Source organism: Suricata suricatta, chromosome 3 (assembly GCF_006229205.1).
Source record: "Suricata suricatta isolate VVHF042 chromosome 3, meerkat_22Aug2017_6uvM2_HiC, whole genome shotgun sequence".
Classification (NCBI taxonomy): Eukaryota; Metazoa; Chordata; class Mammalia; order Carnivora; family Herpestidae; genus Suricata; species Suricata suricatta.
In genome coordinates, this window is record NC_043702.1 from 90,961,950 (window position 1) to 90,974,082 (window position 12,133).

Genomic DNA, 12,133 nt, shown 5'->3' on the forward strand with positions numbered 1-12,133 from the left:
TATCTGATACAAATTAGTCACTTAAAAGTATCTGTGAATTAAACAAACATATAACTATAATAAAAGTAAAGTGGGGTAAATGGCAATAAAAAAGAAGGTACAAAGCATGTTCTTGAGACTCCTGCAAGATTCCGCAGGCTGCAAATATTTAGGGAGACATAAGACAGCATAAAACTAACTGAAATAAGAATAAAGTGCTCATCAGAGGAGAGAAAAGTAGCCAGAGAAAGCAAGACTTTCCTTTTTATTAGACTTGCAATGCCATTTTAACATCCAACCTCTTTGAAAAATGTTTCTTTACTATTAACTTCCTCATTGGAAAAAAGACAAACCCTGTCCTCAAAAGATATATTTTCTACTTGGTACGGTGCTCCATCCTCAGGCCTGCATTGGTATGGTTCACCAGCCACCATCGAGTCCAGCATCTCAGAGAAAAGCACTGTGAAGGCTGGGAAGTAACCAATTAGGGCCTCCCCTATTCCATATATACATATATACACATATATGTGCATATATACATATATATGTACACACACACGTTTTTTACAAAAATAATATAACAGTTTACACAGCTCTATTAATTCTTTAAATTACATAGGCAAGGTCTATGCTTCAGCATAACCATTTTTCACTTTGGATTAAAATGGGAATTTTAGGCCTAAAAATAGATTTCAGATTACTGAACAGAGGCCGTACAGCAACACAGACTTGATAAATCTTGATCACCAAATAACTAGAAATTATGTTGCTTGTTATCTTTATGCTGGGTGCTATATACATCCCCATTGATTATTTTCATTTTACCTAGAACGCAAAAGCAAAATAGTTCACTGAAATAATCTTCTATTCATTACATTAGTATATATATATGAAATTATACTAACTGCATGATAATCTCTACGTTCCAAAGCTATATTTGGAGCATGTGCTCATCTCTACTCCATGAAATATAGTATCCAGTCAGCAATTACCAAAAAAAAAAAAAAAAAAAAAAAAAAAGGAATGCATGCTGCAAGAAAAGAACAGTCTGGAGGTTGATATCTCACTGTCAACGAAAAACAAAACACATAAGAGAAACAAACCTTACAAGATATAAAACTAATTTGCAGTGACATTCAATATATAGTTTTATCAGAAGGAATACATTTAGATCACAGTTACATGGAAAAACACAAACTATGTGAAATTCTACGCTTTCTCCTAGAACATTCAAAATGTTCATCAAGAGTTAATACAATAAGGATGGCCACTAGATGACTGAATAAACAGAATTTCATTTAGCAGTTTGAAAACACAGATTCTTGGAAAAGAAGCTATCACCAAAATATTCAGAAATCTGAATGAACAGATATTCTGTTTTGCATACCTGATACTAACAAATACAAGTGTGTTTACACAGACTAAAAATGCAAAGCGACAGCCTAAGGGACAGTCACAGGAAAGAATAAATGGGCACAATCCTACTGGAGTACAGAGAGCTCCTGCTGGTTTTCTGGTCCCTGTACATCCCCCTACCCACTACCCTACCCCTGTTGAAACAAGGGTATCTCTTCAGGGAACAAATATTTCCAAAGCTCAAGCCCATTCTCTCTGCCCCAATCAAGATACAACAAAGCCCAAGCATGACACTGGAAAGTCTTTCAGATGCTGGTATGATTCCTGACCATGGACTGGACAGGTCCTCTTCATGGTCTCTCAAATTCTGACTGGCACCAACTCCTCCCACAGAAGGGGTCAGCGCATCTCTGAAGCCATAAGTGAGGTGGCTCTAGAAGAATTAGAAGAAGGAGGTATCTGATGAAAAGGCACCTGCAAGTCTGAAATCCTCTTTGGTGAGAACACTATACATGCGCTGAGGCAGAGCTCGGGAGTACGGGGCCGGGCGTGGCACAGTGGTGCGCAAAATGAGTTCTCGGCCAGCAGGAGGTGGGAAGTCTGACACGGAGTTCTGCCTTCTCTCTTCTGGAGAGCTCATTCTCTTCAGTTCCTCCTCTGGTGGAGCCATGGCTGCAGCCTTGAACAGAATCAAATGCTAAATTCAAGATCAAGTCCAATGCTAAACTTAGATCATTTTGAAGGACAGATGAACAAACATGATAAATAGATAAAAGATGTCCTACATTACTCAGTAATGCAGTCAGCCACGTTACAATTACTCAAAAACCAACAGAGGAAAAGCAAGAAGCTAGAAACAATGCATGAACAGCCAGATATTACAAGTAAACTGGTGACAGAGACAAAAGAGATCACGACTGCCAGGCAATCTGCTCTGAAAAGTGAGGGCCATATTCCAACATCTGATGAAGAGGGAAAATATAGCACTGGTTTCTACATGTTTCTTCTAGCAACAACCCAAGTTCAAGTCTGATGTCCTCAGTCCAGTAAGGAGATGCTTCTCCCCAGAGTCTGAAAAGACAGTTTTTATCTCTATTCCTTCATTTTACGATTCATTTGCCAAATTAAACCTGGAACACTGGTTTTGTTTGGTGGGTGGCTAAGGTGATAAAGAAATGATAGAGGTCCATGTAACATAGCAATGGCCAAAAAGAGTTCTCAATATTAAAGGCATCTGGTTTTCCATTAAAATTACATAAAAAATTCAGTTAGAGCCTTCATTTTAATCTTGATCACTATACTTCTTTCATTTGTCTGATTACTAAATTTCTTTCACAATACCATCGATTTAGAAAGAACTATTGTTTTGGCGATGGAAATACGAAATCATGTTATACTAAACATCAGCATGAAAGGTATGCCAAATCCAGACTGGTAAAGATGCAGTTAGTCTTAATGACCTTATGAAGTTAGAGGGATGGGAAGGAACAAGGGACTATGAGGGACAAAGGCTATTTTGTTACCTCATCAGAAGATTCAGTCAGCTTGAGAAAGGGTGAGAAAAGAAACAGTGATGAAAAGGAAACAAGCAAGATGGTTTAAAAAGAGCTAGACAAGAGATTTCAAGGTCATTTCAGAGACAGCATGCACTACATTAAGGAACATGATCCTATCAAAATAATATCAAGACAAACACATACCACATAGAACACACCTAGCTGTTAAAGTGAGCAGACATATCCCACTTCTCATGCATCTGATGGTTGAACAGGCAATGTACAGTGTCATTTAATGGGCAAAACTGATAAAACTCAAACACAATCCAATCTGTGGTTTATTTGTTGAATTCCAGTGGAATACACCACTGACACATATAATGAGGTTTAATAAACTTTAATAAAGTTCATGATTTTAAGCAAAAAGTTCTAAATATGTAAAGCTGATGTATGCTACACAAAATTCTCAGTTAAATTTCTTAACTTTCTGAAAAGTTAAAATCTTGATTAGTAGAATTGATATAAAGTGTCTGTTGATAATGAAAAGTTACATCAATAAACTTTAATGGTTTATGGCCAGACACTGAAGGTCTGAGTTAAAAAATGTACCAATCAGGCACTTGTTATATGGATTAGAGTCTGCCAACTCCTGAAAAACATTCCCTACAAGGTCTGAAAGTTTGAAATGTTTTACAAGCACAATTGTACAACTGGGGAAAATGTGCAATTTCAGTATCCCTTAAAGGGGATTAGCTACACAAGGCTATTGAAAGGATGAGACACCCCTATATTTACTGATGTAATAAGGTAATTAAGTGGAAAACAAGAATAACAAAGTAAAATACATAACATAATCCTGGTTTTGTAAAATATACATGTATTTATGTATACCACAGGTCAAATGTTGACAGTGATCATCAGTAGGTAGAAAGATTAATGTCATTAATTTTTCCTTAAAAATTTTTTGTAGGGGCGCCTGGGTGGCTCAGTTGGTTAAGCCTCCGACTTCGGCTCAGGTCAGATCTCACGTTCGTGGGTTCGAGCCCTGCATCAGGCTCTGTGCTGACAGCCAGCTCAGAGCCTGGAGCCTGGAGCCTGCTTCCGGTTCTGCGTCTCCTTCTCTCTCTGTCCCTCCCCCCTCATGCTCTGTCTCTCTCTGTATCAAAAATAAATAAAACTTTAAAAAAAAAATTTTTTTTGTATTATCCAAATTTTTACAATGAGTCTTTACTAACTTTCTAAGGAGGAAAGGCTATTTCCATTTGGCAGAAAATAATTTTGCTGAACTATTCAAAAACAAAGAATACTATATTAAAAATGAAAACATTTTGGATTTTAAGTCCTCTTAATACACAAGGTTTTAAAAGGGAGGACAGAGGAAAGAATTTCTGCAACAGGAGAAAAATTCATATTGGTGTTGACAAGAAAATGTGGTTATGAGCCTCTGGCTAATGAGCTGGTAAAGGATATAGGATGCAAAACAAAGTTGGTTCCTGGTTTCATAGCAGAGACAAAACAAATCAAAGTAAGCATCTACTGTTTTCTGGCACTCTATAAGAAAATTAAGTACGTGGTTTTAACCTGAAATCTTAAAATTAGGGAGCAATCTCATAAATAATCATAGGTTTCATTTCTTGCTAAAACTTCAGGTCAGTACATTTGGCTATGAAATTGACTATATTAACTAGAAATACTCCAGACAGACTCAAAACAGCTTTTATATCATATGTAAACCCAGGAATTTGTTTTTATTTGATTCTGAGAATGACACTTTCACAAGTGGGTCATTCTAGAGTCATCACAGTTCCAGGTAAAGGGCACCCTGTACTTACATACCTTCCTTGACTTATAATCAAGTTACTTCCCCATAAACCCATCCTAAGTTGAAAATATCCTAAATTGGGAGCACTCGAGTGGCTCAGTCTGTTACTCATCCAACTCTTGCTTTTGCCTCAGGCCATGATCTCACAGTTTGTGGGTCTGAGTCCCACCTCAGGCTCTGCACTGCTGGCGTGGAGCCAAATTGGGATTCTCTATCTCCCTCTCTCTCTGTCCCTCTCCTGCTCGCATTCTCCTTTCCTCCCTCCCTCCCTCTCTCCCTCTCCCTCTCTCTCTCTCACACACAGACACACACAAAGTAAATAAACATTTAAAAAAGAAAGAAAAAGAAAATATCCTAAGTTGAAAATACGTTTACTACACCTATCCTACCAAACATTGTAACTCAGACTACCCTACCATACCCAAGCTTCAGAACACTCACATATAGCCTACAGCTGGACAAAAATTATCTCACAAAAAGCCTATTTTATAATAAAGTATTGACTACATCATGTAATTTATTAAAGTATTGTACTGAAAGTGAGAACCAGAACAGTTGTCTGGGTAGAGCAGCTGTAAGTAAGTATATCAACTGTTTGCCCTCATGACTGTGTGACAGCAGGGACCTGCCGCTGCCCTAGCCCAGCATCACAAGGGAGGATTGTGTGGCATATACTGCTAGCCCAAAAAAAGACCAAAACTCAAAATACAGCTTCTACTGAATACATATTTTTTTCGCACCATCATAAAGTCAAATATTGTAAGTCAAATCGTCATAAGTCAGGGACTGTCCACAGCACACTCTATAATACTTTTATCACAATCTTTAATATTAATGAGCCCTGACATCAAAATCATCTTAACCATCATCAGTACAGAGAGTATCCACAAAGTATAACTAGCATTATCTTCGTAAAAATTCAAATTTTAATAAGAATGTCAGAAAGTACTACATAACTTGTGAACCTTGACTCTAGTAGCAGAGGTAATACCAAAGATAATTTTTCCAACTGGGCTCTCTTTGTGTCCTGGAGCTTGTTTCCATAGCCCTAAATATCTGAAATCTTGCTCTTCCTAAGATCAATTCACTATGACAGAAACAGATATACTAACCTCACAAGCAAAACTGTGAATCCATTTGGAGTACATGGATTTTAAAATGGTAAAACTGAACTCTATTCTAATTTGAAAGTATGCAACATTTTTTCACACCACACTACACTGGCCATTGCTAACTGAGTCCCTATTAGATTCCGTAACAATGGATTTCAGACTCTTCTAACTTCTGAAATTTATGTGCTAAAATACACCTATACTTTTACTTAAATATGTAAGAAAGCAAATGGATTTCAAAGACTCAGAAGTCACCGCTGAGAGTCCTTGTTTGTATATTGTTTGAACACAATGCCGAGACTTACACTCAGCAGCTGTATTATCAGCCATGTGTGGGAATCAAAATAGCATCTTCCTGAGTAGAGGTCTGGAGACATCATGACACGGTCAGTAAGGAAATTCACATACCCTCTGAGCGTTCACAAACAGCTTGTGAATGATCTTGCCAGCGTGTCCTCTTCCTGCGCCCACAACTAACACTTCAGGCTGTTCCAAAAGGCAGCTCACAAACCTAGGGGAGAGAGGTGATTAAAGGACAGAAAGTGAGCTAATCAGTTCACACTGTGTCCCTCCTCCCAGATTAATGCTGTGGACAAACTCTCAAAGTGATACTGGCTAAACCTGCCAAGGCTAGAGTGGAACTTTTATAAGAGAACAGAGTCACATTTGGAATTAAAATAGACTCAACTGTTTTCACAGAATTTTTAAAAACTCATCTCTGTCAAAGGGTAAAAAGAAATATTCAGTCTATGTCTTTCAGACTAGAAGCTTCGAAAATACTACAGTAAATAAAAGATTCAAACAGTATTTTTGGACAAGGAAAACCAAGGTACATGTATACACAAAGCAATGATCCACATTTCTCATTTTTTGTTCTTTTAAGGTATGTGTGTGTGTGTGTGCGCGCGCGCTTGCTTGAAACATATATTTTGCTGGGCAAAATCTCAAATGTGCCATTAGGTGGTGGAAACGCTGCACCTCCACATACATCACAATAATGTATGTTAAAGCTCTGAAGCTATCAGAGTGCCTGCACCACTAATTCATACTGCTATTTTAGAAACAATTCCCTTGATTAGCATTTATTTTTCTCATTTAAAAGAAAGGAATTTTCAAGAGCAAAGAAAGCTAAGACAAAATTTCACCAAACACAAAATATAAAATTCTAACAAGAACTTGTGAGAGCTATAGCACATGTCTTGTAATATATGATTATTTAGCATCAATAATGCCACTTCATTTCTCAAAAGGCTGATGACTTTAAAATTATGATAAATTTGAGTTACTGAAGTAGCTAATTTGGAGACACTTTGTCACATATTAAAACAACATTTTCCTTTCAAGTACCACAAACAAAAATGGATAGGGACTCATACTAACAGGTAATGAATGGTGCCAAGCCTCTCTCAGGAGGAGGAAATGACTGACCTGGTCACCTGTATCATCCTGGAGAGGCCATCTGGTCACTCTTTCAAAACATGTTCACAAGGTACACAGGACATGCACCTTTGCCATCAAAAACCTTGTTTAAAGTTAAATAAATAACTAGAAATATTGAGCAGGAGTACTATTTCGGAACACCTCAGACTGTGGTTAAAGAACAGAGCGAGCGGAAAGCAAAGCTCTGGGGCACTGCAAGTAACCAAGAGAAACTAGCTCTTCCACAGGCAACTGCAGGCACATCTCCAAGAGCAAACAAGGACATTCCTAGAAAAAAGGACCTGGTAGATTCGTTCCTAAATATGAAGGAATGGAACCATCCAGAAATACAGGAGAGGTCAAATTCTATGATAATTAACTATTCTCTGTCTCTAGCTGATGCTTGTTACAAATTAACAGAGGGTACAACAAAAGAATCTCAACATTTGTTTCTCTAACAAAACATCTCTCTATTTGTTTTCTAAAGAGAATGGAGGTTTTTCCTATTGCAGACAAATATCAATTACCTTTCAAGATCTTCCTTTTCCTCCTCTTGTTCACATTTCTCAATTCCAAACTTGGCTTTCAGTGAACGGGCTCTGGCAATTATAGCTTCTACATTAGTAATTTGATGGATGATTTCCTACGAGTGGAAAGGGAGAGACACACATTGGAAAGCAGCAAAAAAAGCAGCCTTTATAAAATGTATCTTTAAAATAATCAATGCCAACTGGGGAGAACACTTGGCAAGATCCTGACACTACAGCAAACTTACTTCCAATTTCTTGTCTTCTGGATTAGGGAAGTGCAAAACTTTACTGGAATGAGTTATTATCTGCTTTATAATCTTCTTGACTGAAGAAATGTTTTCCAGATTTTCTATTTTGAAAAAGATCAAAGCCATCATTAAGTAAGTCAGGCAAAATATACTTTCATTTTGGAAATGGACTAACGACTAATAAAATAAGACATTTACCTTCTTCCTTTACCTTGAGAACAGCTGCATGAATTACACAAGGTAACAGGTGCCGAGCAAGGTCTGCAGGCTTCTGTACTGCCAGATAGTGCAGCACCTGAAGGAGGCACAAAGTTACATAAATGATCAGTGCAGCCATCAAAGAATAAAGTAGCCATTTACGAAAGAAAAAAAATCCTCTGTACCAGGGAGTTCTGTCAGTACTTTGCCATACTCATCCGGATAAGTAGCTACTACCCACAATGGTAAGAATAATGTCACTGAACATAATTCAGGACTTCAGTCTTTAACAGTGGTGAATATTCCCACATTTTTTTCCTTGCTTCCGTATGTAATACATGCAAATAAGGAAAATACAAAGAAAATATAAAACGTCTGTAAATTATACCACCTACCGATAACAACTGTTAATGGTAGAGCATTTTTATTCCAGGATTTTTTAAGACACTGAATATATATACTAGGTGAAATACATATGTAAAATACTGTTTTGTAACCTGCTTTACTCACTTAAGATTTCTAAACACTGAAAAATATCTTCCACTAATTTTTTTGTTTGCTTTGTTTTGATTTGTTGTTTTTTTCTGAAAAGGCAATTGTTTTATTATTTTCCAGATTGAAAAAGTACAGGGATGGGGCTCCTGGGTGGCTCAGTCAGTTGAGCATCCAACGCTTGGTTTTGGCTTGGGTCATGATCCCAGGGTCATAGGATCAAGCCTCACATCAGGCTTGGCACTGAGGGTGGAGCCTGCTTAAGATTCTGTCTGTCTGTCTGTCTGTCTGTGTGTCTCTCTCCCTCCCTCTGCCCCTCTCCCCTGCTCCTGTGTGCTCTTTTAAAATAATAATAATAATAATAATACTTTATAAATAAATAAATAATTCAGAGAAGTTATATATAACACATGGGCCTTACCTTTATGCTCCTTATTCAACAGCAGTAAAGATAAAAGAAATGCAATCTCATATATGAGCAAGGAAGATAAATGCTCACAGATTTAAGAAATAAATTCAGAAGTATAATGTAAAAGTTCTCTAGAAATCCTACGTCCTAAGGAGCAACCCATTTTTGTGTTTATCTTCTTAGACTAATTTCTATTCCCATTTAAACACAAAGAAATAGATGCATATGCAATTCTTAACAAAAATTATAATACACAAACTTTTTTAGAAATTGCTTTGTTCATTTAATGACTTATAACCTTTATTTTTTGACTTGGAGAGTTTTCTGTGGTTTGAAAATTTTTTAAATTAAGAAATATAAATGCGAGTATTTATAGTTTAGAAGACACTATTTAGAAGAACCGTTTAGAATGAACATTTGTTTACACATCAACCAGTTTAAGAAACAGAGTGTCACCAGTACTTTCCAAGTCCCTGTGTACCTACCTGGTCAAGGGTCCCTCCATCATGGACCTCAGCCGCAAAAAGTAATACAATTTTCTCACAGAGCTGTGTAGCCATAAACAATGTATTGTTTAGTTTGGTCTGGTTTTAATCTTTATATAAATGTTTCTGGTTACATCCCTCAGTGACTTATTCTTTACTTGGCATTTTTTTGAGATTGCATATGTTGATACGTACAGTAGTTTATTCATTTTCACTGCTATATTAAAATGTTCCTCTGCTGAGGGATGCCTGGGTAGCCCAGCTGGTAAGTGCCCCAACTCTCGGCTTTGGCTCAGGTCATGATCTCATGGCTTCGTGGGTTCAGCCCCACATCAGGCACTGCGCTGGCAGCACAGAGCCTGCTTCAGATTCTCTCTCTCCCCTCTCTCTGACCCTCCCCAACTTGTGCTGTCTCTGTCTCTCTCAAAATAAACTTCAAAAAATAAATAAAATAAAATATTCCTCCATTGATAGACTTCCTCACCCCACTCACCAAATTTTTGACTATTACAAACAAGGTTCCTGTTATGTTATTGGGCATGTTTCCTGGTACACATGTAGAGGAATTTCTTGAAGGCATATACCTAAAAGCAGAGTTAGGATATGTACAAGACAATGACAAGTGATTGTATTTTTATATTGAAGTCATATTCCAAATTACTTTACAACAATTTCAAAAGATTTATCCTAATCTAAAGTAGTAATAGTTCCCATCACTGTACATCTTTCTTAACACTTATTATTTAATTTTGCTTTTCCTTAACTTTGTAGCAAAACAATTTTGCAAGAATACAAAATACATACAAACATATATGTATACATATAAAAGATATATATATAATATATATCTATATATCTTTTATCAAGACTCACCTTTTACCTCATTTAATTACATGCATTTCTCTCCTCTGTGCATATTATACACACATAATTTTTTTTCTGAATAATCTGAGAGCCAGTTATATACATCATGTCCCTTTATTCCCAAATATCTATTTCTCAAAATTAAGAATGTTTTCTTATATAATCAAAATATAAAGTATTATGATTATATAAACTACCTTTAACACTGAGCAAATACTTTTTTTTTTTAATGTTTTTTATTTATTTTTGAGAGACAGAGAGAGACAGCATGAGCAGGGGAGGGTCAGAAAAAGAGGGAGACACAGAATCTGAAGCAGGCTCCAGGCTCTGAGCTAGCTGTCAGCACAGAGCCCAACACAGGGCTCGAATCCAGGAACCGTGAGATCATGACCTGTGTGGAAGCTGGATGCTCAACCGACTGAGCCACCCAGGAGCCCCTCAAATACTTTTAATTTAGCCTGCTATCCTTATTACAATTTTGCCAACAGACCACATGATGACTTATAACCTTTACCCACCACCATACAGGATCCAGTTAAAGATCATACATTACCTCTGGTTGCCATATGTCATTAATCTCAGCAAATCTGTAAGTTTTCCAGTCTTTTATAACACTGACATTTTGAATACAGTACCTTCCTCTCACATTTCTGAATAACTGAATTCCATACTTTATTCTTATTTCCTTAGTTTAAAAAATTTTAGATATAATTTACATACTAAAAATTCACCACTTTAGATGTATACTTTAGTGGTTTTTAGCATACTTACAAGTTATACAACCATCATCATTATCTAATTCCAAAATATTTTAATCACCCCAAAAGAAGCCCATTACCCAACAGCAGTCATTCCCTCATTTCTCCCACCTCCTAGCCCCTAGTAACTACTAAATGAACTTCATAAATTTGCCTATTCTGTTATTTCATATAAATGGAATTATGTAACACGTGGCCTTCTATTTCTGGTTTCTTTCCCTTAGCATAATGTTTTTAAGGTTCATTTGTGTTATACCATATATCAGAACTTCATTTTTATGGCTCAACAGTATGCTGTTGTATGAATATGACACATTTTACTTACTCATCAGTTGACAGATGAAGGTTGGTTCCTCTTTTTTGCTATTATGAATCATCCTGTCAATATCTGTATATTCAATTTCTTTAGTTTTTTTTTTTTTTTTTAATGTTTACTTTTGAGAGAGAGAGGGAGTGGGAGGGAGAAACAGTATCTGCAGCAGGCTCCAGGCTCTGGGCTGTCAGCACAGAGCCCGATGTGGGGCTCAAGCTCAAAAACTGTGAGACCATGACCTGTGCTGAAGTTGGATGCTTAACCGACTGAGCCACCCAGGAGTCTCTCAATTTCCTTAGTTTTTATTTATGTCCTTTTCCTATTTCAGGAGCCCATCCTGTATACATTATATTTGGCAATATATTTCTAGGCTCCTCTTACAGGTAACACTTTCTTAGACCTTGTGTTTACTGCTCTTGACAGTTTTAAGGAATTCTAGTAACAAGTGCCTCTAACTTATTTGATGTTTTTCTTATGATCAAACTGGGGCTAGGTATTTTTGGGTGAAAGACAAGAGAGGTAAAGTGCTACTTTCATTATCTCATATCAATAGTACATGAAACTATCAACATGACTTATCCCCATTATTAACCTTGCTCACCTGGCTAAGACAGTATTTGTCAGATTTCTGCACTGTAAAGTTACTCATGTT

The 12,133-nt window shown here is 36.8% G+C and overlaps 1 protein-coding gene across 3 annotated transcripts in view; it reads right to left on the bottom strand.

Moving 5' to 3' along the window:
• Positions 1 to 212: 212 nt before the first annotated feature.
• RAB3GAP1 (RAB3 GTPase activating protein catalytic subunit 1) overlaps positions 213 to 12,133 on the bottom strand; it is a 99,767-nt gene continuing 87,846 nt past the window's right edge. Inside the window, exons 20-25 of one of the 3 annotated variants that reach the window (XM_029934669.1) lie at positions 8,161 to 8,257; positions 7,960 to 8,063; positions 7,712 to 7,827; positions 6,174 to 6,276; positions 2,859 to 2,879; positions 213 to 2,014 (exon numbers count right to left, since the gene is read on the bottom strand). In XM_029934669.1, coding sequence (XP_029790529.1) covers positions 1,778 to 2,014; positions 2,859 to 2,879; positions 6,174 to 6,276; positions 7,712 to 7,827; positions 7,960 to 8,063; positions 8,161 to 8,257 — 678 coding nt within the window. In that variant the 3' untranslated portion in view covers positions 213 to 1,777. Of the gene's footprint in view, positions 2,015 to 2,858; positions 2,880 to 6,173; positions 6,277 to 7,711; positions 7,828 to 7,959; positions 8,064 to 8,160; positions 8,258 to 12,133 lie in introns of those variants that run through there. The other 2 variants (XM_029934670.1, XR_003906695.1) reach the window with 2 other exon arrangements.